Source organism: Amblyomma maculatum, chromosome 8 (assembly GCF_055883805.1).
Source record: "Amblyomma maculatum isolate TAMU_Amacu chromosome 8, ASM5588380v1, whole genome shotgun sequence".
Lineage (NCBI taxonomy): Eukaryota > Metazoa > Arthropoda > Arachnida > Ixodida > Ixodidae > Amblyomma > Amblyomma maculatum.
Window position 1 is genome coordinate 14740394 of NC_139351.1, and position 24974 is coordinate 14765367.

The 24974-nt window shown below is 43.9% G+C and overlaps 1 protein-coding gene and 1 pseudogene across 1 annotated transcript; both read left to right on the forward strand.

Annotated features, from left to right (window-relative positions):
- The first annotated feature begins 259 nt into the window (after positions 1-259).
- Positions 260-24974, forward strand: Rrp40 (exosome complex component Rrp40). Its single transcript, XM_084576083.1, has 4 exons — positions 260-534; positions 3122-3271; positions 9400-9554; positions 24116-24974. Exons 1-4 carry the CDS (start codon positions 355-357, stop codon positions 24312-24314), a joined length of 684 nt encoding a protein of 227 aa, XP_084432209.1. The 5' UTR covers positions 260-354; the 3' UTR covers positions 24315-24974.
- On the forward strand, positions 17413-19006 carry LOC146180581 (uncharacterized; annotated as a pseudogene).

A 24974-nucleotide genomic window follows, 5' to 3' on the forward strand; every position in this document is an offset into this window, starting at 1 on the left:
TTTCCGCCTCCGCGTTATGTCGGAGTCGATTTGAGGGTTCGGATTCCCTTTAATAGTGATAGAGCGAACGCCTTTTGAATTTCGCGCCGTGTTTGCGAAATCTGTGCCTGTTATGAGAATGCGGTTTGCGCTGAACGAAACAACGTCCACGAAAACTGTTCTTCAGCCCGCGCCGTGACGCACTAATTGGTGCAGCGGCTTCGCAGAATTCATCAAGCAACAACTTGCTAAGTTTTAGGATTTTTGTGTAGCCAGCCAAGTCAATCCGTGCTTATAGTCGATTTGCACTATGTGAGCCGTATGAGCGTTGGTTTTAAAGCATGCGATTCCTTCTGAAGTAATTACTTTCACGAAATGTCTGTGAAGAAGTTAGTTCTTCCCGGTGACGTCGTGGACGTAGTCGCAACCGACGAACGGAAATGTATTGTGGGACCTGGACTACGGAAGGACGGAGACCGCATCGTGGCTACCCGTGCCGGAATATTGAATCACCGACGCCCCAACACTTATTGGGTAGAAGGACACCAAAAGAGGGTAATCGTTTGGTCTGGAAACATATAAACTTGGCGCATTGCTGCGATTGTAAGGAAAGGTTTTACTTGCAATTGACCTGTCTCGGGCTATGCGTTCAGCTATATGTGGCCGAGTGGTACGGCGGTAACCGCACGCACGAGGCGACAATCCTTGGCGATGTATCACTCGGTGACGACTTCAAATGCCTGTCCTTGCCGCTGGTGCGTTTTCAGCGTTGCTGTATTACCGTCACCTCGTCGCTCCAGTTTCTAAGACTAAACGGCATCAAGTACGATTAAACACCGATGAATTTTCTTGTGACGCATCGCGACACAGCGCAGTGGTGCGTTAGTATACACTGCGATGCAGACTGGCATTGCAGGAAGTGACTTTCTCTCGCCCCTTTCGAAAATTAACAATATCTAGCCACACTAGCCTTTCTTTTCCTTTTTTACCCCACCAAGCTTTTGTGGAACTGCCTGAATGCTCCGTGGATCAGACGAAGAGAGTGCCTGCAGGTTCTTCGCTCAAACCGGGCTAAGAAAACAAACTTCACTCGCAAAAAAAGGCCGGAACGGAAGTTGAGTACCTCAAGGCCTTTTGCAGTTGGCTGCCTCGCGAGCTGCTTCCGGGCGTCTGGCGGCATTTTCTAAAAACCCAGAACCTGAGAGATATGCTCTGGTTGAGAGGTAGCATACCTCAACAGGTATGCTCAACCACATACACAGAAAGGCCCGTATGTGTAGCCTTACATGACTTTTTGAGCACCAGTCTGCCAGAGCACTGCAGTAAAAGAACAGGGCTGATCAGCACAGACAGACGCTGCAGAGAAGGCTTAGAAAGATGAAAGAGTAGTGGCCTAGAATGTATGAGGACTTGCATATTTGGATGCCGAACCGAAAAGTTCTAACTACCGGGCTATTCGTAGCCGAAAAAATCCACTTGCAAAGTAGAGTATTATAGTCTATCTTTCTTGGTAAGCATTTTAACATTGGCACTTGCTAGGATTTCTGTAATGAATTAAACGTTTGTATTGTCTGCAAGCAGATGCAAGTGTCTGCTTGGCTTTGTAAGTGGGCAAGTTAAGTTGTGTAATTCCTTCAAGATGCAATTTTGCCTTTTTGTTAAGTTAATGTCAGTCAATGTCAGAAGAGGGACTTTCAAAATAAAACAGGAACTCGCCCATCACAAAGCTAGGCTTTTAGTTGCTTTGAGCAGCCTTATGTATGAGCTGCTTGGCTTTCATGTTCAAAAACCATACTTGCAGCCAACAGTAGTCTCACATTAATTTTAGAAAAAAGTAGCCAAGTACCAGAACTTGTGTGGACTGCAATATGGTACATTGTGAACGATGCCTGCTCTCGATCAGGCCAGTTATACGTATATGGGAGTTCTTCAGTGGTCTAGCAGATAATTACAGAAGTCTCTGTACTGTAGAAACAAGGAAGACATCTTGAAGAAGAACAGCTGGACTTTTGCAAGGATGGAAGGAAGATACACATGGAAAAAGTCGCACTTTTCTTCTTTGAAATGGCATACCAACCCTTCCAAGCATCAGTCCAAGCAAGGCATCATTCTCAGATAACAAAGAAGTTTTAATACATTTTATTATGTGACTGTGAAGAAACGTTTCTTTTGGAGATTGTTTAGCTGTAATGTTGGATAGACGAAAGCAGCAGCATAAGACGATGGAACCTATGGCACTTGCGTGTCATGTACTGTGTTATTCAGCTGAGGTCATGAGCATCTGCCTTCATTTTTGTACGAACAATTAAGCATGCTTCAGAATGTGCTGCAACAAGTTGAGGATGTATACCAAAAAGCACATCAACAAAACACTCCCAGGTCTTTGTCTTGTGTTCGTCAGAAATGCAAAACCTTCATCAACTCTCCCAGTCTCTGATTCCTTAGATGTGCTGCCTGTGTGTTTGTGATCTTTTTTTTTTTTTTTTTTTAGGGGAGGGTGGAGTTCTTTTTTGTGTCTTGGGTCGCACTAGGAATGCATTGAGATTGAGATCATTGTTGCTTTTGTAATCATGCTGCATGTTACCTCTGCAACATCATTTCCTTTACAAATAATTGAATTTATTATGATTATACTGGTGTTATTGGGATATCAGCTCTGTGCAGTGCATTTGCATTGAGCAGGGGTTTGTTTTTGAGATGATTGTGCCCATTGGCCAAAAACTGAAAGGGTCTGCACATTTAGCCCCCCCCCCCCCCCCTGTTCTTGTTTTTTGTTTTTTGGAACTTGGAGGAGGGTGCATTGAACAAACAGAATGAATAGAGCAATGCTGCCTGATGCTATTTCATTTTGTTTTTTATTTCCTTTGGGAAAACTAGACAGCTTGGAGAGAGGCTGCCTGGCTTCTAAAATATTTTACAGCCCAGAGTTAGACTACAAATGGTGACGATGGACCAGCCAGAAATTCTTGGTGCTCGCGCGAGTGGTTACAGAGGACTGCTCATCCACAGATCCATGCCACTAAGGGTCAACCTAAATTATTGTATAAGTGTCATTATAGTGTTGTGAACCCTGGCAGCATTGTATGAGACCAATTCTATGTGTAGCTTACAGGTATGTTAACCTCTTGCCTTCTGTTCACAGTATATTCCTGCAAAGGGGGACTGCGTTATCGGAGTAGTGACAAACAAGGGCACCGAGGTGGTCCGGGTGAACATCGGCTCCAGTGATCTTGCAACATTGTCTGTCTTCGCCTTTGAGAATGCGACAAAGAGAAACAGACCTCACATAGAGGTAGGTGCAGGAAGATAACTGTGTGATGTGTTCAAGCTTGCTTTGACAAACTGAGTTGGCCTGTATCTAGTGATTAAGGCCCATAATTTTCTGCAATGGAAGATTTTAAATTTCGTGAATCGAAAATGGACAATCTGCGATATTTTGTGGAGACATCAAGTGATGTTTTGGAACATTATATATAATACAACGTGATTTTTATCTTCTGAGCTTTCCAAGATAGCTAAATCTACACCACCAGGCTTAAGAGCTGTGAGGAGAAGCCAGCTTTTTACCAGTCTTTGGACAAAGTGTGTGGTGTGCAAAGAAGTTGACTATGGATATGGAAAGGGTGCAGCGTAGGTCATTGAGAGAGAGAATGTTATGGAAAGAGCTCAGTGTAATAGGGAAAGCAAAAGAAGGTGGTTGGTTGGTTTGTGGGGTTTAACGTCCCAAAGCGACTCAGGCTATGAGAGACGCCGTAGTGGAGGACTTCGGAAATTTCGACCACCTGGGGTTCTTCAACGTTTACTGACATCGCACAGCACACGGGCGCCTTGCTTTTCGCCTCCATCGAAAAGCGGCCGCCGAGGTCGGGATTCGATCCCGCACTTTTGCGAACAGTAGTCGAGCGCCGTAACCACTGTGCCACCCTGGCGGGGCAGCAAAAGAAGGGAGAAGGAGTTCAGGACAAGCCAGATTTGTGACATGGCAGTGCTGCGGCAGCTGCTGCTGCTTAGGAGGTCGCATGCATTAATGTGCCGAAGGTTTGGCTTTGCTTATTTGGGATATGTGCATTTGAACCATTGTCTTTTGAATAGCGTCAACATAACCACTGCTTCAGCACGCGCCTCGCTTTTGCCATTCAAGGTAGCCGAATCAGCATGCGCCACCAGTCTTGAGAGCAGTTAGAAGCTAGCTTTTTAGTAGCGTTGGGAAGAGTGGGAAATATGAAAGTGGAAAGGAGGAGGTGGCAGTGGAAATGGAAAAGAAATGGTGCAGATTGTTCAAGAATACAAGGCACCAAAAGAGCTGATCAGAGCAGGGAATGCAGTGGAGGTCGAACAGGCACTGCACTGAGTAGTGTTGCTGGCAGTGGCCGCTGCTGTTTAGAAAGCTGCGTGCTTTGAATTATAGAGAGACTTGGCTTCGCTCGATTGTGGCATCTGTATCTGCTTTCTTCATGAGCAAAATTTTTGTCAACACTTTTCATTAAAGAAAGCAGCCCTTGTCTAGTTTCTGTTTAGATGGGAAAACCGTGACTGATAAATATTTGATTCCAAAGTCGTTCAATCAGTTTCCTTTTATGTTTGTGGAAGGTAGCAGACGCAAACAAAGCTTTACAATTTCTGCTAAGTGCCTGCCCATCTGCTGTACCTCAGTAACTGAACAGGGTATTCTATTGCTTTCGTCAAATTTAAATATTATAAAATGGCCTGGAATGACAGCGTTCGAACTGCTTCCTTGTGAGCTACACTGAGTGTTGCTCGACATATGTGCGCATTCTATTTAACCAATCGTCGCTCTGTGCAGCAGTTCTGAATGACTGGAGATACAGTAAGGTTACCCCAGTACCAAAGACAGGTCGCTTATATTTTTGTGGAGACCAATACCATTGTTTCCGAGATGTGCTGAAATTTTTAAGCATATTACACTGAAGCATATTTTTATCTTTCTGGAAGAGGACAACATAATTGATTCCAGCAACATAAGGTTCACTTATTCAGGGCCAAATTGATATATTTAGAAGAGGCATTAGAATATGTGTCTTACGCTAAGCAACTCTTAAAGGTCTATAGACACCAAATTTTGGTGGCATTTTCTTTTTAATGATGCTCAAGTCATTACTGTATATCTCGATCCGCACGCAGTTTTCGCTTACGACCGCTGAATTTTCTGAATAACTGAATTTTCTTTTCTCACCAGTTTCTATTTTGTATCCAAGAGATGGCTGTGATGTCACAATCATGTCTTAGTGCGCGGCATGAAAAAGCAGCGATACAATCGCTCATTCCTCACTTGTAATGATTCCTATTCTTGAGACAGGCTGGCTTTATCATTGTAGTGAATTCAGATGACACAGCAATGATTATATTGCTGTATTTACATCCCTTGCATGACCTAGACTTGACTGTGACATCACAGCCATCACTTGGCTGTTGAAACCGAAACAGGGGAGAAACGAAATTCGATTCTAACATGTTCAGCAGTCATAGGCAAATGTGGCATCGTGATCCGTGTACAGTAATGTCCTAGGCATCATTGCAAATGATAAAACACGAACCCAAAAAATGAGGTGTCTATAGACCGTTTTATAGAAAGCAAGCCGGAGAGAAGGAAAATACTCTCCAACCAGGTTCATTGCGCCGCTCCACTGTTACCAGTACCGAGAGGGCTGTGCAATCGCACGCTTCATGCATGGCAGGGGGGCCTTGCGGCTCAGTATTTTACCGTTTAAAAGACTTAAATACCTTCATTAGTGCCATTCTTGGTGGTAACGTCATAGAGACAGCAATGCATGATAGTGGTCGGCACAAATATTCAAAGAAATCGAAGGCTGATTGCCGAGAGTGAATGCGGGAAGCATGGAACGACGGTTCGAGTGCGGCTTATACCTCTGTCACACGAGCAGCTTTAATGTAATTCGAATCGAATGTCATTCGATGCATTGAATGTCATTCGGTTTCTTTCGGTGCTACACGGTAAAATATAATGTCATTCGCAAATGATGGCAATTACGATCAGCTATAAAAAAATGCTGCACTTAAGGAACATCAGTGCGCATAAAAGGCGTTTGAAATCACTGTGTAATATTTTAAAGCTAGTCAAAACATTTCTGTACGATAATTCAAGCGAAAAACATTGCTTTTTGCTGTGCTGTGGCACTTTAGACATAGAAATCCAAGCCAAGTATTGTCACCCACAAGTCCGAAAATGTAAACAAACAATATGGCTGAACACAGCGGAGCGCGGATACACAGTGCGGAGACGCACGGAGACACGTAGAGCGTGTAATTGACGTCCAAACTGTGAGGCGCTCAGTCAAGCTTTAAATAGTTCCAAGATAAACATTCGGGGAGATGCGGCTACCAAGGAACACAGAGCCCAAAATGATCGTGAGTCATTGCCATGACTGGACTACTGCTGTGACTGAGTAATGCCATTCCACGAGAGCCTGCAGTGATAATAATTTTACACCAAAATTAACAGGTTTTAAAACAAAACTTTAGGAATATAATTTTTAAATTTCAATGTGCACAGACTATGTTGTTGCGTTAATTGTTTCTGCTGCGTATCTGGCGTCAAGAGTACACATTCGGTTCGCGATCGAATGCGAATGAGTTCCCCAAACTCATTCGATGAAGAATGTCATTGGAACCTAATGACATTAAATTTGCTCATGTGACAAGGGTATTACATGTTTTTGCTCCTCTGCTTTCCAGTAGATCCTCGCGACTATGAACGTTTTCTGCAAACCAGACAGACTTCGTACCAACGACGGACTCTTGAATGTGATACCCATTTCACTTCCCCCACTGCCGTAAACATGTACGCCGCGCCGGCCGGGCCTCCCACAAGCCACGCATCAACGATATGGGGCACCCTGTGCACCAGCGTCAGAAGAGCGTGCTAAAATTTGTTGTTTCTTTAAATAATAAGACGACTGCCAAAAACAAATCTTACTTGATGAGCGTTGACCCATACGCTGTCGTTGAAAGGAGTGATAATTAACTGCAATACAAGCAAGTTTAATTCTGCTCACAGGCAGCTGCCACCGCTATGACATGGCTCATCGTTTGCTTTCGCTTTGGCTACGCTATACTGAATCGTCGCCGAAATTAAACATATCTTTTTTTTTATTACATGAGACAACGGGATTATATGACAGACCATTTACTCTAGTGCTGAGCAAATCCAAAGCGCCATCTGATGTCTTCGACGCGAATCAGTTTAGGCCTAGCGACAACTAGGGAGTAGCGCACGCTGAGAGTGTCGTCATCTGCCGCGGCAACGAGCAGCGCACTTTGGTAAGCTAGTGGCATCCGCTGCTGTGTTCGGAACTTGTCATTTACTTGAATGGTGCAGCTGAGACCGCACGGTTTTCGACGTTCAGTTCAATGCGGCAAAGATGCTACGGGGCTGCACTGTTGCCGTGCGGTCGTGCATGCTCGGAGGCTGAATAAGCCGCTGCTGTGTTTGGAACTTGTCATTTACTTGGATGGTGCAGCTGAGACCGCACGGTTTTCGACGTTCAGTTCAATGCTGCAAAGACGCTACGGGGCTGCGCTGTTGCCGTACGGTCGTGCATACTCGGAGGCTGAATAAGAACGCCATTGGACAGTACTCTAGACACAGCTTGTTTTATGTGTTGTTCTTGAAAAGTAATTTAACTTAAAAAGTAAGTTGTTGAAGCGAGTAAGTTCCATCGTATACGCTCTTCGCACTGCGGCTCAGACGCGCCAGAAACACCAACACTCGCCAAGCTTGATTCGCAATAGCAGTGGTTAGCATCGTGATCGCGGTGCACACTGCCCATGTATAACAAGCCTCAAATCCTTTAATAGGATACGAAGGCAGCGTAATATCGAATAGGCACTGTTGAAAAAAAATACAAGACATGAAATTGGTCGCAGTCAGAGCGGCGATAATTGAAAAGCATCTTTTGTAGTAAATCCCGCGTTCGAAGCCTGTCGGTACGATTCATTCACTGTGTGTTTGTGTATACCGTTACCGTTAGAATTATGAAATATAACCGAAAACAGTGACATCGTCAAAGTTAACTGTGACTTTCATCATAATGAAAGTTTGGCCTACGAAAGCGGAGCTCAGACCTTCACAGTCCCCGTGGCCGCTACTGTTGGTGACAATTAACAGCTTCCGGCATGCAAAACGAATGGTAGGGTTTGCTGTGGAACTCAAACAGAACACAAAATAGTACCACGATGCCGGACAGCTTCCACGAGCAGCGTGCTGTAGTCTTTGTACACTGCCGCTACTACAGCCCCAACGGCGCATGCACAGCTCAAGATGGCGTCTGGTGGAGTCGGCGCGGACTTTTCCTGTTTGGCTCATATGGGGCACCACCATAAAATGAAAATGGCTGCGCCCAAGCATCAAAACTAAAAGGGTCTATAGTCCTTTATAAGACCTCAAGCAATACTAAATCATTTGCTGTCAGTTTCTTGTTTATCGCCAAGCAATGGCCAAGCATCGTGGACCAAGCTGTGTTTAATTGTTTGCTTTATTGGCTACTTTTCTGCGCAGCCCTTTGAGCAAGATTATTTCTTGCTACGCATATATTGCTGTTTGATTTTGGGATGATTTTTGTTTTTGCAATTCATTTTGTTTTAATGTTTTATTGCACTACCTGCTCCCTCCCAGGGTCTTAAGATTAAGGCTGAAAGAATAGTTTAAGCAAATAATATAAATAAAGCATTGTGTCTGAAATGATGTCGACATATCTGCGTACTGCCTGCATTATTCTGTTTTTAGGTGATTAGCCTTGAAAGTTGGCTGGAATGGCTTAAGATTGCATCCTTAAGGATATTTTGTTTAGAATTTGTGTGACTTTTAAAACCTCACCTGCCGCATTATATTTCTGCAGGTAAGGTAAATTGCTATTTTTACTCTATGCTGTTATTACTTATGCCGGTGAACATAATGGCATCAAAAAGAGAAATTGTCTCTTAACACAATTCTGAGAAAAAAAGAAAGTCTGCTTCACTGTGCAGCTAGTCATTATTAATAAATCCCGGTTATCTTCTGAGTGGTCATGAATACAAATCTCAACCCCTGTGGCTTTGAAAAGGTTAACTTAGAAACACTGCACATATTGGCTTCCACCTTTCTGCTTAAAATGTGCGCAAAAAGAAAACAACATGAAAATGCATAGCTCCTTGAAAAGATGCCAGAATTCTGATCATAATGGCCAGCTCTATGGTGGTACACTTTGTTATGAGCAGTGGTTGAGCCGATAGGGAAGTTATACTTTATTTTACTTGGTTTGAGAACTCTTGACGAACTCGTTTTGTAGAACCTGACTTGAAACTGTTCAAGTTTTGCGTGTGTTGTGCAAGCATTCTTCTAGTGCTTCACGTTTTTCTCTAACTGCAAAAGTGTTCATCATGTTTATATGCTCCACAAACCAGGTTGGCGACCTTGTTATGGCCCAAGTGCTGATGGCCAACCGGGGCATGGAGCCAGAGCTGGTGTGTGTCGACAGTTACGGAAAGAAGGGCATCCTCGGTGTCCTTAGCAGTCCCACAGGCTTCCTCATCAAAGTTCCCATCAACCTCATCAACAAGTTAGTCCTTCCTTCCCTAGCTTTGCATCCCCCGGGTTCTGGGATACACCACGGAACAAGCGACTAGCTGCGTATGCAGTGTTGCTACCTGGACTAAATAGTTGTATAGCTTCAGGAAACAATGGTTTCAAAATTGTTTAGTTTTGAAGTTGGCATAGGTACGTTTGTATGTGTGCACACTCTCAATGAAGTATTGGGAGTGGAAGTTTGACATATGTGTAGTGTCTTTAATTTAAGGGCAAAAAGTGTCAATTGAATGAATTTAAAAGTGTAGAACTTAAAACTCATCTTTGGGACAGTGTATTTCAACATGGTCCGAAATCATCTCTTCTGCGTGACAGGAGTGGCGGCCAGAGACAGGCAAAGGGGGGGCAGGGATATGTGGTTTGTCCCCTCAGGAAGGGGCTAGATGGCAGTCAGGCGCAGCACATGTGTATGTGCATTGACCTAAAGAGCCTCGCTGAAGGCCTGTAAGCAGGGCAAGAACCACCATAATGCTGATATGTAGATATTGGACCACTATCATTTTCCTGCAAAAATAAATTTTGTGGCCTAGCTTGTGCAGCAGCAGAGATATTGGTGATTTAAAACCACCCTGCTACACTGGATAGACAGGGTGTCTAGCAACCGGGAAAACCGGAAATTGTCAGGGAAATTTCATGCACCGGGAAAAATCAGGGAAATGTCAGGGAAACCATCAAAGCTTTCGCCAAGTCAGGGAAAATGGCACGATATATTCTGCAGTGTGTTTTCATTTTAAGCTGGCACACAGCAAGTATGTTATTCATGCAGTTTTTTTTTGTACTGAGTGCGCGGATCCCACTGCGGCCGCGCTGCAAGGCGACGCGCGATTAATTACTTTGACGCCAGCGCATGGCTAAGCTACCACAACGCTCCGCTAGCTTCCTGCGCACGTGCGGCGATTGAGTTGCTCCTGACGGTTATTTGGCAATACAAAAACGCTTCCGCTGATGCGAAACGGAGGTACTAAGTAGTATTGTGTCATGGGCAGCAACAATAGTAGGCGAAGTGCCAAAAGACTAGGCTCACCTGTGAAATTTTGCAGACTCCTTTGGAAGCCTCTCCGCAAGACTTGTTTTCCACCTCACAACAGCGTGCTGAGAAGTCTCGCGTTCTTTGAGGAAACGAAAAGAGCCAATTTCCCCCTTCTCAGTAAACTCAGAAATGTTGACAGTTGACAAAGACTGCTTGGAGAGGCATCAAAAGAGTACAATGGTTTAACACCATGCATACAAAGTGAATGGAGTGGAGGATTATTCTGCTCTTCGCTCCCCGCGTGTCTTGTTTTGCCTATTTTCTGTCTCTCCCTGCTTTGCGAGTGCTCTGAAAGCAACCAAATCAACAGATATCCAGCGTGCGACGTCCGCGATCGACACTCATGTGTGAATGTGCCTTAAGTGTCCACACCTGCCTTTTCATTTTTAAACCGACTAAGAAAATATCTAGGAATGACGTCTTTTTTTTTTTTTTTTTCTAGGGAGGGAGGAGGGAAGGGGGTGGGGGGTTGGAAAACATGCCTTGCTGAGACGCTTTTACAGGTTTCCACAAATTGGCCAATAATCGAACCAATTATTATTATTATTATATTACTATTATTATTAGCGAAAATATGTCGGAAGTGCAATACAAAAGCGATCCTAGTTATGACTTGATTGACACTATACTCGCACGGAGCACCCCATTCGCATCACAGGTTTCGTGAGTGCAAACCAAATATTATAAAAACCGAAATAAAACTTGAACATAGTACAAGCTCGGATTTGACCTGCCTTCCGAGCCAGCGAGCAGATTGTGTCGCGTGCAGCGCACGGAGCACACATGTGCTTTTAAGACTGCTAGCGTTCGTTCCTTTGAAGAAACACCTCCTTTGGACTATATACTTATTCTTCCACTGCAAGATTTATTTTATAAGCTGTCATTTAAAACCTCTAAAACAAATAATGCGGCGTTTGCAATGTGATCATTGACTTCCGAAGCACACGTCCTGTCCAGTACTTATCATATACCGGTTTCCATTGGGCAAACAGGAGCAAGAGCAACGAGCAGCCAGAGCAGCGCACAAGAGCACTGGGGACGCGTGACGTCAGGCGTCATGTGATCAAACTTTTCCCGCGCTTGCGTTGCCCGTATCTGCCGGCCGAACGCCACCGCTGCCGTCGTCCGCCATTTTTCTCGTCCGTCCTGCCCAGGCTCCGGGCAAATAACCAGAAGTGACGACAAAAAGGTCACGTGACTTCATCCGTTCTCCCTGTACTCCGCTGCTGGCGACGGAGCACCGAGGACTGCTCCCGGCTGCTCTCGGAACCCCAAAAGCGCGCCTCCTCTGCCAGCAGAACACAACGCTACTGCTCCTGTTCGACCACTGGTAGGCGCCGAAACCCGCAAGAGCACTTTTATTGTTTCTTCTGTTCGCCCAATGGAAACCGGTAATAGTTGTTTACTGTCTGCTTCAGAGAGTGCACATTGTCAACGAACTCCTCCACTTTATTCAAGTTCAATTTACAGAAATTAAAAGTCAAGCAAGCAAATTTTTCTCAAGCTGCGCCGTTGACGGTACTCTGCGATGCGCCGCAGATGCAGCACGAGAGCTCTTCACATGCTCGAATGGGAGCGGGAGTGCGGCAGTGCAAGGAGAACGCGTAGCTGGCGCGGCCCCCTCATTCCCAGTTTCTATTTTTCTGCCATAGATGACGCTTCTCGTCAGGAGCAGCAGCGCCGCCGCGTGTTGCTTTGGGAGCCTATTGCGCACAAGGAAACCAGCTTTAAACCAAGCCCAAGATGGCGACGATTGCCGGATTCAACCGATTCAACCCACGCAGCGCGCATGGAAATTTCGAACACAACTTCTCTTTTCAGGGGTCATTTCGTGGCTGCTGTGACGTTTTAAAAGCCAATTTTATCGCATTTTTTTACCGTATTCAGCGTTAATAATTTGAGTGCAGGTGCTTAAAAGGATATACGTTCCGAAAATGAGTTTTTCTCAAAATAGATTTTTGACCATTTTCAATCGTTTTAACACTCACGTCTCCCCTTAATTAACTCTACGGCTCCCATCTTTAAAAATTTTCGCTAAGAGTGCTAAGAGAAGCGCACTCTTCGTCGAGACCGGCCGTGACCTAGGGTGCCTCGCACTGAGGCACCCTGTATACACCCGAATTTTGACTAATCAAAACCGCCTTATTTTGGTACATGGGGCCCATAGAAAATTTTTCGACTGGTAGTATCAAAGAGCTCTGCTAAGGCTGGCATCAGTGCGCCTTATAGTATTTTCAGTAAATTTGCGAGTAAACCCACCATTCGGGTGTATACAGGGTGCCTCAGTGCGAGGCACCCTAGGTCACGGCCGGTCTCGACGAAGAGTGCGCTTCTCTTAGCACTCTTAGCGAAAATTTTTAAAGATGGGAGCCGTAGAGTTAATTAAGGGGAGACGTGAGTGTTAAAACGATTGAAAATGGTCAAAAATCTATTTTGAGAAAAACTACGTGCAAAGTGCAGGCCTGGAATTATCACCTCAAAAGTCCAGTTACATTCATGTTGCCAACAAGAATGGAAGAAAACAATTGGCAACGCAAAGAGTCTCCCTAAAGATTGGAAATCAGGCACTGGAAGAGGTGGACGAGTTGAGAGTTCTTGGCCTAGAAATTCACAAATCCGGCAAAGGAACACAATGGCTTCATAAAGTGAAAAAAGTAGCTGCGACTTCCTTAAACTTGATAAAACGCATTTCGTCTAGGGGAGGAGGAGCTCGAGCGGACATGGCAAGACGTCTTGTACAATCAGTGTTACAGCCGAGGATACTATACCAGGCCCAATTCCAAAGACTCACGAGGCGGCAATGGGCAAAATTGGAAACAATAAATAGAAACGCAATGCGCACTATCACGGCCTTACCAAAACTTACCCCTATCCCTATTCTCCAAGAGTTTGCACAGATAAATACGTTGACAGAATTAATTGAGCAACGAGAGGCAACAAGGGATATGAAGCGAAAGTACGTTACGCCCATAGCATCCTTGTACAACGAAGTGGCAGTTCGAACACCACCAATGGCTGACCCCCCTCCTTGGGAATTCACTACTATCACGACAAACAAGACCACTCGGCTTCGTCGCAAAGAAAAGCTGGCATCTCGACCTCTGGTTGATGCACTTCCAGGTACCTTAATTGCATATACGGACGCATCAATTATAGAAAATGGCGGTAGAACAGCAGCTACTAGTCCAACACACAGCGAACTAAAGGTACATAAAGAATATCTTTTAGAATACCCGGACCCGCTTGTGATGGAACTCTATGCAATCCGCGATGCTATGGAGGCCATAAATAAAATAGATTCGATAACAGAAGCCCACATCTATACAGACTCCTTAGCCGCCATAAAACAACTAAAGAAAGTGACGAAGACGCTATTTGTTACCCAGGAAATCCACGCACTCAATAAAAAAACAAAGATAAGCATCCAGATACATTGGACACAAGACAATGCTGAGAACGCTGAGCAGAGAAAAGTTGACCACCTCACACACGAAGTTCCACACACTAATGCGCCCCCCACCAGGCTCCCTTTCGATGCCCGCTCCGCTGTTTCCATTTTAGCATCCTCTTTAAGGAAAAGTACACGTGCCCTCATTCCCCCGTGTACATTCCCACTCCCTCGTAACTTAACGAGATTGGAGGAGGTTTCCCTTAGAAGGATAAGAGCTGGGGCGGCCCTTACCCCGTCGGTAAAATGCCGATGGGAATCGCAAGCTGAAATCGGACCAACAACATGCCCAAAGTGTTCCACACCAGCTGCAGAAGTGGATGTTCGTCACCTGCTATGGACTTGTGCAGGGACAAGGGAATCAAGGACAAAGATTCTGCGCGAAGTGGGTCTAACCACAACAAGGGAAGATGACTTTTCTAAATGGCTCACCGACAACGCTAAGAGCGGGAGCCTGCTCCGGTTCCTCACGGAAAACCATTTACATGAGTTTATATAATATGTCTTATGGCAAGTTTGCGTACAAAAAAAAAAAAAAAAAAAAAAAAAAAAACCCACCATTAACACTAATAACAGCCTTTCACTATTCTAAACTGCCGAATATGGTTAATAAATAAGTTTTTGTTGGGAATTATTCGTCTGTGCTCATTATCATCAGCAGCTACATTTTTTAGCCTCTTCACTCGTCAGGGAATTTGACCTGAAATCCTGGAAACCTGGAAATGTCAGGGATTTTGAAAATAGTGGTTTGCTAGACACCCTGATAGAGCCGTTAAAAAAAAAAAAAGAAAGATTGCTGGCTTGGTCAGTTCTGTCCTCTAATGTGCCGCCTAACTGTATATGCCTCCAGTTGCAATGCTTGTATTTGCTTGCTTCCTTGCTTCTCAGTGTTCTGTACTTACACATCTGCCGCACCTGTTTTTCTGTCTGTGGTGTTTACGATTTTTGTCGCGTCATTGCCTCCGAGCTCGTGCAGCGGCATTTGCACATTTTGCCGAGGTAAACTTCAAGCCTCACAAGGACATGTTGTTTTGTAAACATCATGCGGCATCTCAGAAGACAATGAAAGCAACTCATCAGTTGGCTTGCTGGGCTCTCCCTGTGATGCTGGTAGTTCAAGTCATGTTCACTGCATGGTACCATTTACGATTGAGTTCTTGTCTTCAACATGCACACTCAGTGGCCTGTACTTTGTCTGGTTGGTTTGGTTTGGGGGGTTTAATGTGCCAGGTGGCTCAAGGCTAAAGATATGCCATAGTGGGGACCTCTGGGAATTCCGACCACCTAGGGTTCTTTAACGTGCACTGAAATCGCACAGCACATGGGTGCCTTGCTCTTAACCTTCATTGAAATACGCCCACCGCGGCCGGGATTCGATCCCGCATCCCTGGGCACAGTAGTTGAGCGTCGGTAACTACTGCACTACCCCAGTGGGGCTGTTCACTTTTTTAATGATGCTGTTGCATCAATGCGACAGCAGCCTCTGCTGGTAGCCTTGGCAGAACTTCAGACATCAGCAACATCAGTTCATGTGTCGTGCACAGTAGTAGGTGACTTGGCACGTCAGCGCTGTGATGCTTTTCCCCAGTTGGTACATAAGGTTGTAGCCACAGCCAGACATTTTGATCCACTAGCTTGTCATGCATACTGACAGCACCTGTAATATTGGTTTCTGCAGTCCCATGATGCCTAAAGTCCATTTTATACATCAGATGCAACACTGCCGAAGCTAGCACTCTTTTTTTGCGCAACCTGCATCCGCAACACAAAATAGTGTGTTGCTTGTGGTGAGCGAAAAGTAACAAATGCTTTGCCAGCAGGCTTTTTGAATAATACATTTGTCATCAGCGTCACTAAATAGTACGCTCTTGTGTAAGCAAATCGATTGAGATCTGTGATTTTGTATTTTGCCTTTGTCGTCCTTTTCCATTTCACGTTTTCGTTGTCCCGCAACCCTGGTCGTCGTGTTTACTCTTTCCGGCTCCCTTTCACTTTTGGGAAAATGGCGTCCAGCTACGCAGCCCCGGCCACCTCTCCTGTACGCATTTTCTCGAAGGTTTGTACATCCAAGCTGCCAAGGCACGCCAAGCAAGTAATTGCAAATGCGCACTGCCGTACCAGGATCTATTTTCCGGAGAAATCTGTTAGGGAAGTACTGAGTGCTGCAAGCGAGGATACTGAAGTATCTCCCCATTCCGTTGCCAAAATCAAGGCAGAGCGTCTGCGTGGGCCTTTGCATCTTCCAATGAAAAGGCCTCGCAACATGAAGATTTCAAGCTCGCGAACAGTCAGGAATGATAGCTTCACAGTCCAAGCCATCCATCTGAAAGTGCACAGTATGTTCGTGAAGAAGGAAATCCTAACACTGGACAGTGTGCTAAAGGTTGTCAATGAAGACATAAACCTGCCGATTTTCAAGAAAAGGACTTTGTGGAAGCTGATGAAGGACATTGGATTCACATCTAAAAAAAAAACGAAAAAAATGATACCTTGCGCTGATCGAGCGAAGCAACATCATTGCCTGGTGTCGCAGGTACCTGCAGGCAATCAAGGAATTCCGAGGACAGGGCAGGTATGAGGTGTTCCTTGCTTATTTTCTTATGCAGTACGTTTAGACTGCCTTCATATAGAGCTTGATGTTAGTGTTGCAACTTTGTAGTCGTAACAGTGAGTGTTTCTTCAGAATAATAAATTTAAAAGAAATCGTGTTAACCATGTTGCTGCTGCCGACCTCTCGCATAGAGGTGACATTTCACAGCCAGTTTTGTGTTACGCTTGGGTGGAGCGCGTGTTTGCGTGGGTCAGATTTAATCGTTAACTCCCAGTTGCTGCTGCAAGTAAAACCAACAAAACTGCCAAAAATGTTGTCGCACTGCAATGGGTAGTGCCGTCTCGTCGTCACTGTAAGAACAAATGAACACACACTGTGCACTGCCCGTTGCTTCAATGGTGTGAGTTACTGGCGCTACTGATGCAAACGTTGGCAATTTTTGTTTGCAATCGCCGCAAGTGAAGAGATTCCAAATTTTTTTTTTGTTAAATTTGAGAAGCGTATAAAAACACACGGACAACAGCAAAAGACAGACACATGAGTGCTTACTTCCAACTGATTTATTTCATGTGAGAAGCAGCATATTTATACGATTGAGGTCACATGCTCATGCAAAGGTAGAAACTGAACAGGAAAAACATTATTGGGCTGCACATGTCAAAGATGAGAGATATGCCATCTCTTTCTCAGACAGCAAAATCGACGCACCACTTACACAGTCATCACCAGTTCAAGAAAAGCAAGCACGAACTGGCGATGATTGTGTAAGTGGTGCGTCGATTTTGCTGTCTGAGAAAGAGATGGCATATCTTTCATCTTTGACATGTGCAGCCCGATAATGTTTTTGCTGTTCAGTTTCTACCTTTGCATGAGCATGTGACCTCAATCGTATAAATATGCTGCTTCTCGCATGAAATAAATCAGTTGGAAGTAAGCGCTTGTGTGGCCGTCTTTTGCTGTTGTCTATGTGTTTTTTACGCGCTTTTCATGTTTAACATGCCTAACCAACTCACCGAAATGCAGCCATTATAGATTTCAGATGTCACCGAATTAGTCAAACACCCCGTGCAAACATACAGTGAATATAAACTGGCTACCAAATGCCGCCTAGGCGCAAAATATAAGCCCAAACAAGGAAGTAATAAAGCCGAGATAATTCTTTCTCTCTATTGACTTTGAGCGGCTGTTTATGAGACAGTGGTCAGCAGTGTGTTTGTTGCAGTGCATTTGCCTACTTACGTGCTGCAGTGTGTTTGTTTACTTACAAGCATTAATTCATGCACTCGGTCGTTTCCTGTTTCAATGCAGGGCACACAAAAGAACACGTCTGGCAGGACAAGACTGTCATCTCAGGATACCTTCCTGAAAGGTTTAGCAACGGGTTTAGCTGCGCCTTCGGGCAAAGGGGCCCGTTTGATCCTTGTACATGCTGGGAGCAGTTCAACAGGATTCGTGCAAGACGCTGCTGACTTCTTCAGAGCAAAAAAGGGGCAACCACGCTGTCTACCACTCTGAAATGAATGGCAACTACTTTGAGAAGTGGTTCACCGGCAAGCTTTTGCCAAACATTTCAGCCAATAGCATTGTCATCATGGACAATGCTCCATATCATAGCGTGGCTTTTGGAAAAGCACCTACCAAGTCTGCATGCAAAGTTTATATTCAGCTTTGGCTCACAAAGAAAGGTGTTCTGTGATCAAAGGACATGGTGAGGGTAGAACTGCTGGAGCTTTCTCAAAAGGTAAACACACCCAGTGTTGTGTACTGCATCGACACTCTGGCGGCTACCCATGGCCACGAAGTGCTTCGTTTATCACCGTACCGCTGAGAGTTCAACACCATTAAACTTGTTTGGAGCCAGGTGAAGAGATACATCACAAGTCGCAACAAATGTTTCACTTTGATTGAAGGGGACTCCTGCCGGAAGCACTGGCGTCTGTAAGCTAGGAAAACCGGCAAAACTGTTGTGTTCATGGGGAGCAAGTTGAGGCTGAAGAATGGCAACGCGATATGATTGTTGACGCTGAAATTGAACCGATTGTCTTCGGCATTTGTGACTCATGGAACCCCTCTCCTAAGTTGAGCACTCATTTCAGGGATGAAGATTTAAGTGGAATCGAGGAACTTGTTTGACTTTGAATGGATGTGTAAAACACATGCTACTGAGCAGAGAGAGGTGACTCATCGGCATGCTGTGATCACTTTTGTGCGTGTGTGGGTGGAAAAGTGAAAATATGTGTGTGTGTGGGTGTGCGTGTTGATCATTCTACCGTGGGAAGAGAGAGGACTCATTGGTATGCTGTGATCACGCTTGTGTGTGCATGTGTGTAAAAGCACATGCTCATTAAGATCAAATTGTGGCAGGCAGCAACTTGTACTGTAGGTGGTGAGGTGGATGTAAAGGACGTGGCGGTGGCGGTGGAGGAGGAGGTGGTAGCAGTGGTGGTGATGTGTGCAATCAATGCGTGCAATATTTTGAAGATTTATTGCAGAAAAATACAGTGGAGCTTAATCAAGCGTTGGGTCAGTTATTCGAAAAGTATCTGAAATTTTGAGAGCAAATTCAATTAAAATAATTTTGAACATGCGTTATTTGATTTGTTCGACTAATTTAACAGGAATTTATTCAATTTGCTGTCCGAAAATCTCGAACATTCACACATCCCTAGGAATGGGCCTCATTTTGTGTGTGAGAGTCGGGAATGGTATATATGGGTGTCTGATCTTCATGTCCTGAAAGGGGAGTCCTGGTTTGGTGTTGTCTTGCAATACTGTCAATCTCTGGTCGTTTTTACATGTTATGAAATGCTGCAGTGCTAGTGTTGAGGTAGCCAGTGCTGCATGTTTTGTCCTTAATTTTTGGAGGGTGTGAATGGTTTTAAGCTGGCTCTTGCTCAGTTCAGTGTGAATTTGTTTCGAGTGATGTTTTTGTCAGTACATGTCCCAGGAATTTGATTTTGTTGACTGAAAATGCACTAACTTTTGAACCTTGTCCAGACTGTCGTTGTATGAAATACAACGGTTTGGTGGCCTGCAGATTTTTTTTCTAATTTTGGAGCACTTGACTGATTGTGTGTTGGTGTACCTCCATTGCACGTGTCCATTAATTTGTATGCACTGTGATCCACGCCACTGGCTGTTTTCAGAATAAACCACTTCTCGCAAACACTGCGGGGTCGACATTTGTTATTGTCCTGTCTCGTTTATTGTTTGCTCTTTTGAAATATTTCTTCATAGCTTTGTACAACTTTTTGTGCATCCTTGATGTCCCCACAGCTCGGAACTCCTTTTGCCTGGCTGCATGAAAATCCTGCCTGAGCAGATTCTGCTCTTCGAGGGGGAAATCGAGACAAGCTGACTTGCCCCTGTATTGCCTCCATGTACATTTGTGCACGACAACAAATCTGTAACTCTTGAGGCAGTACTATTTTCTGTTACTATGTGAATCAAGACTATATTCTAAATTTAACACTTAACACTGGCAAACAGGCCATATCAGGGTGGTGTGTGTGAAAAATACTTTGACCGATCTGCTATTTTGCCGCATATACTAGCCCAGTTATAGAGCAGCTCTCTTTTCAATGACAAAGGAAAACGTGCTTTGCTTAAAACGAAAAATATCTTATCAAAAACAAAAGAATTGCAGATATGCACTAGAATGTTGCATATATACAGTCAGAAAATAGGCGATTAAGAAGTGTAGAATATGTTTTCTGCATTCCTGTATGATAAACCAGCTTTCGAAATTAACAAACATCTTCCTTCTGAACGATCAGTAAAAAATAATTGCTCTCGCTAAGTCCTTTGGGCTACTCTACAGCACAGTGGCAAAGTCAGTCCCAGACTCTTTTGGTGAAGACTGGATCTGCCGCTAACCGGTTGCATGGAGCAATTCATGACATGCCAGGTACCTTAAGAGAGGCCCACAAAGGAGTGAGTTCTTCGGCAATGACAAAATCGAAAGTTCCAGACGGTCGGGCCACGGTGGAGCGCTCACCGCTATGCTAATTAATTAAACGCAACGAATGAATGTCATCTTTTCATACTAATATCACTCGCATCTAAGAAGCATAGTCACAGTGCTGCAGAATCGGGAAGAAAGCTGCCATTGCTGGCCAAAAGCCGGTGCAAGCTCATTGACAACGAATTTCGGACAGCTCACGTTAATGCGGTATACATCAAATAAACAGATGCATGCAGTTCGTTTCAGAACGAGTCATAATATTCAGACGATTCTGAACAAAACGAGATTTCTCATTCAAGGGATGCAAAATGCAACTTGAAAAAAAAAATGTGAAAAAAAAAAAAAGTTTCACTTTGCGGGATTTGTACCCACGCACCCCCGTTGCCTGTCCAATCTCCAGAGCGACACGTTAGCATGGAGTGATACACCTTTATTTTTTTTTTGCGGACTACTTCCGTAGTCTTCACAGCGTTGCACTTGATGTTTGAAACGGGGTATAGTGTGAGCCTGTGGTGTGTTGTGAATGTTACTTTTTGATTAGCATTGTATTGTAAAAGTGTTCACTTGTGTAGACCACCGCAAGCCCTTCTCATCTGAATCGAGAGTAGTAGCACTGTGCTGCCGATACAGCATGTGATGTAACAATGATGAGTGTCTCTTTTCTTTATCTATCACTTTGTGAAAGAACAGCATGTATGTACACTCCTATCTCATCACTTTCTTGCAGCAGTGTGGAAGCTAGGAGGTCTTTTCAGCCAGTCATAAGGGGGCGTTAAGCGTGCTATTCCGCGCAACATCATCTGTACGTCATTTGCTGAACACATATGCAGATATGGTTCAAAAAGAATATAAACTGATGATCTATGTGCTAAACCATGAAAGGACATTTGGAACATTTATAATAGCGTTTTCAGTGCTGTTATGCTGTTGGTTACATCTGCATATTAAGTTCATCAAACGAAGCTGCAGTGGCACCGCGGCAACTCCACTAGTAGTGCGCTCGTCTGGGTTTTTGAAGAGAAACCATTTTTATCAACACACCGACTTTATTCGTTAGGCCTGAGAAAGGCAAACTCATGACCCAAAGTAAAAAAGGTAAAGGGAATTTAACTTTCTTGATGTATGTTAGGTGAGGCCGAATGTATGCTTAGCATGTCGTTTATGGTCAATGAACATACCGAAAAACACTGTAACAATGTGAACTGAGACGGTAGGCTTTGAAACGCACCGATTTGTTGGCAAAATGCTTTCAGTATACGTGAGAGTCGCATATGCTAAACTCAGGGAAATAGCGGATGTAACTCCAACTTACATTTTAGGTTTGATTTGAAATAGCATTTTGCAAATGCACGCTTGAAATTGTGCTATTTCTTATGCCCCCTATGGCCACTTTATATACTGGCACTACATTCCGTAGTGTCTGAATGTCTCTGCAGTCATTGTACTGAGATGGACTATATTGGTAGTCGCAGGCTGTGGTCAATGGCTTGGTCTCGTCGTAATGTCCAGGTACCACTTGCTAGAAAAGAAGCTATTCCAGGGACCCAAATTACTTCGGGCAGTCTGGCTACTGGTACTAGTTCCTTGGGTTGTCTGTAGATTCTACAGGCCTCATTTGCATGCTGTTTTGAGAATCAGTTGAGAATGTAGGGAGTCCAAGAAAGGATTGGAGTGCTTATATAAGTTGGTGAACATGCCTTTTGTTACAGCTTATACTTTGAAATGGGCCGGATGAATGCCTTGAGGGCCAATTAGGTGACCATGGAATTTCACCTCCCAGGCATGGCAGAACAGCATTTCTGCTTGGTTATTGAGAATATTTTATGCGCTAGCCTTTCTAACATAATGCAGGATGTGTGGGGAAGGGTTTGAGAATGGGGAGAATTAAAAAAAAACAAAAAAACTCATTGCTATTGTTTTTAAATCTCAAACTCTTCCATAAGCCCTTGCAAAGAAAAACACCACTCTTTCAGTAAAACGAAGCCTCCCACACATTAATGTATGCAGCAGCGGATGTCCCCATTTTCTGCTCCCGTTTGTATGCCCTTTCTTTGTTTACTCTGCTCCACTTATCTATTCCAGTGCACTCGTTTTCTCCGCATGTTTTTAGCTGCGGGGAGGGGGTATAAATTTTAATCAAATTTTTTCTTCCTGTCTTTCTTGTAAGGCGCAGTTTCAGAGGTCATTCAGATGTGTTAGGCGAGCAAGAAATAATGCAAAAAAAGAAAAACTTGTTAAACAATGAAATGACCCTAAATATGTATGTAAGGTCAACAATCTTAATTTTGTTTTACAGCATACTGTCGGGAAACAACTTGAATGGCCTCTGCAACAAATTCGGATCGTTGCGTGGTCTTGCGTGTAAAGCATGTCTTAGCCAAGAAACTGAGAATTGTGCCACTTAGGCGGATTTGTTTTAGTTAAGGCGTTATAGTTAGTTTTAGTGGTTAACGTCCCAAAGTGACTCAGGCTATGAGAGACGCTCTAGTGGAGGACTCCGGAAATTTCGACCACCTGGGGTTCTTTAACATGCACTGAAATCGCACAGCACACGGGCGCCCAGCTTTTCGCCTCCATTGAAAAGCAGCCGCTTAGTCCGGGATTCGACCCTGCGTCCTTGGGCGCTGTAGTCAAGCGCCCTTACCACTGCGCCACCCCGGCAGGAGTTAAGGCGTTATGAAAAGAAAAAAAGACCTGCTCAAGGTTCTCAAGTATTATAGGTCATTGCACACTTTAATGTGTAAGGAAGAAGTATACTGAATTTTATGTCAATATTTTTCTATGTAAAAAACGGTGCAAGGATTACCGTTACAAGGAAAGTAAAATACAGTCCAGAGGAAAACAGAAATAAAGATTTGCAGTCATCTAACTGGCTTATATGCAAATTTACATGTGGTCAGATCTCACCTGGCTCACAGCTGGGTCCCTCATTAGCTTCGATGAACTTGTCTTTTGCTCATTTTGTTGCTAATATTTTTTTTTTTTTTTTTTTCAAATTGGTTGAATACACACCGGCTTATGGGACCAAAAAGGCACGGACCCTATGTACGATTTTTTGCAGTTAAGCTGCAGTGATGGTGGTTTAGAAAAATTAAACTTTTGATAGGAGCATGCTAGATACATTTGTTTACCACAGATTTCTCAATGTCAAAAAATGGTTCAGAAGTCAAAAGCAATTTGACTGTTGCGAAAAAAAAAATAAAGTAAATCTTGTTTTGTAAGGTGGCGACATACTTTAAGAAGGTTGAGAGGGGAAGTCTGAATGATAATTTCGTTGTCTCCTGAGTGATTTCACACAACCGTTATTCTCAGTTTGTGGAATATTTTTGTAAAAATAAAAGTGTTAATCCCATGTTCAGTTCATTTGTTTAGGAAATGTTAAAAATATTAGGAATGTTTAGACTTTCTGTGAATTCTACACTTAACTTTCTTTACCCTCACTACTGAGCTTGCATATCTCATTGGCTAGTCACCATTTTTTTATGACTTTGTGTTAGGAATTTCAGCTGTTTGCAAAACGCTCGTTTTATTACTACTTTCAGGCTTCTGGCGAAGGACTGCTCCTTGCTGCAGACGCTTGGCAAACGAGTCCAATTTGAGATTGCCCTTGGCCAAAACGGGAGGATTTGGGTCAACGCCGACACTCTGCAAAATACGCTCAGCATCTGCAACACTATCTTGTCAGCAGAAAACCTGACTCTTGAAGAGATCGAAAAAAGGTGCCTCAGTCTGGACACATAAAGGCTAATAGCTTTTGTCCTGTCTCTTTTTAGTTTTGTTGCCAACTGGAATTTGTACAGCAAGTTATTCTATAGAGAGCTCATACACAAGAAAAAAAAACAGTAAAACACCAACAAAAGCCAAATAAACGAGTAAAGGCAGGTTAAGAGAAGGGAAGAATATGCGTGTCTGCTTTGAAACGGAGAGATTGAAAGGAGAAGAAAACAAAGCTGCACACTGCTAGCATGAGCATTTCAGGCAATGCCCAAAACCTCCATCAGACAAAGTTCTAGTGCAGTCAAATCTCCGAATACAGAACTTAAAAGGGGATTCAGAAATGTGCCAAACTCCCTTTCAGGAGAAATTTGGGTGCAGTTGAACATGCATGAATTGCACTCGAAAGAGATCAAAAATTTGTATAAATAATTTCATATATAAAAAACTTGTCAATAGATAAATTTATGTGTAACCTAAAAGCAAGAGTGCACTGCACTCACGCTGCACGCACTTCTTGTAGTAACATGCTTACATGACACCACTCACTGAGCATTGTTGTGGGAGCCACTGCATGTGGTGCTTTGGAACTAGTCGCTACCAGTCACCTGGTATGCAGTTGTGTTGCCACTATACTTGAACTAGAAAAATTGCGCATTAAATAAAATAATAATATTTGGCTCACAA

What these genes read in the sequence shown, in the direction of transcription:
- Rrp40 (XM_084576083.1), top strand. Translation starts at nt 355, where the DNA reads ATGTCTGTGAAGAAGTTAGTTCTTCCCGGTGACGTCGTGGACGTAGTC. An exon ending in TAGAAGGACACCAAAAGAGG is followed by an intron (nt 535 to 3,121) that starts GTAATCGTTTGG and finishes TTCTGTTCACAG; the next exon opens with TATATTCCTGCAAAGGGGGA. An exon ending in GAAACAGACCTCACATAGAG is followed by an intron (nt 3,272 to 9,399) that starts GTAGGTGCAGGA and finishes TCCACAAACCAG; the next exon opens with GTTGGCGACCTTGTTATGGC.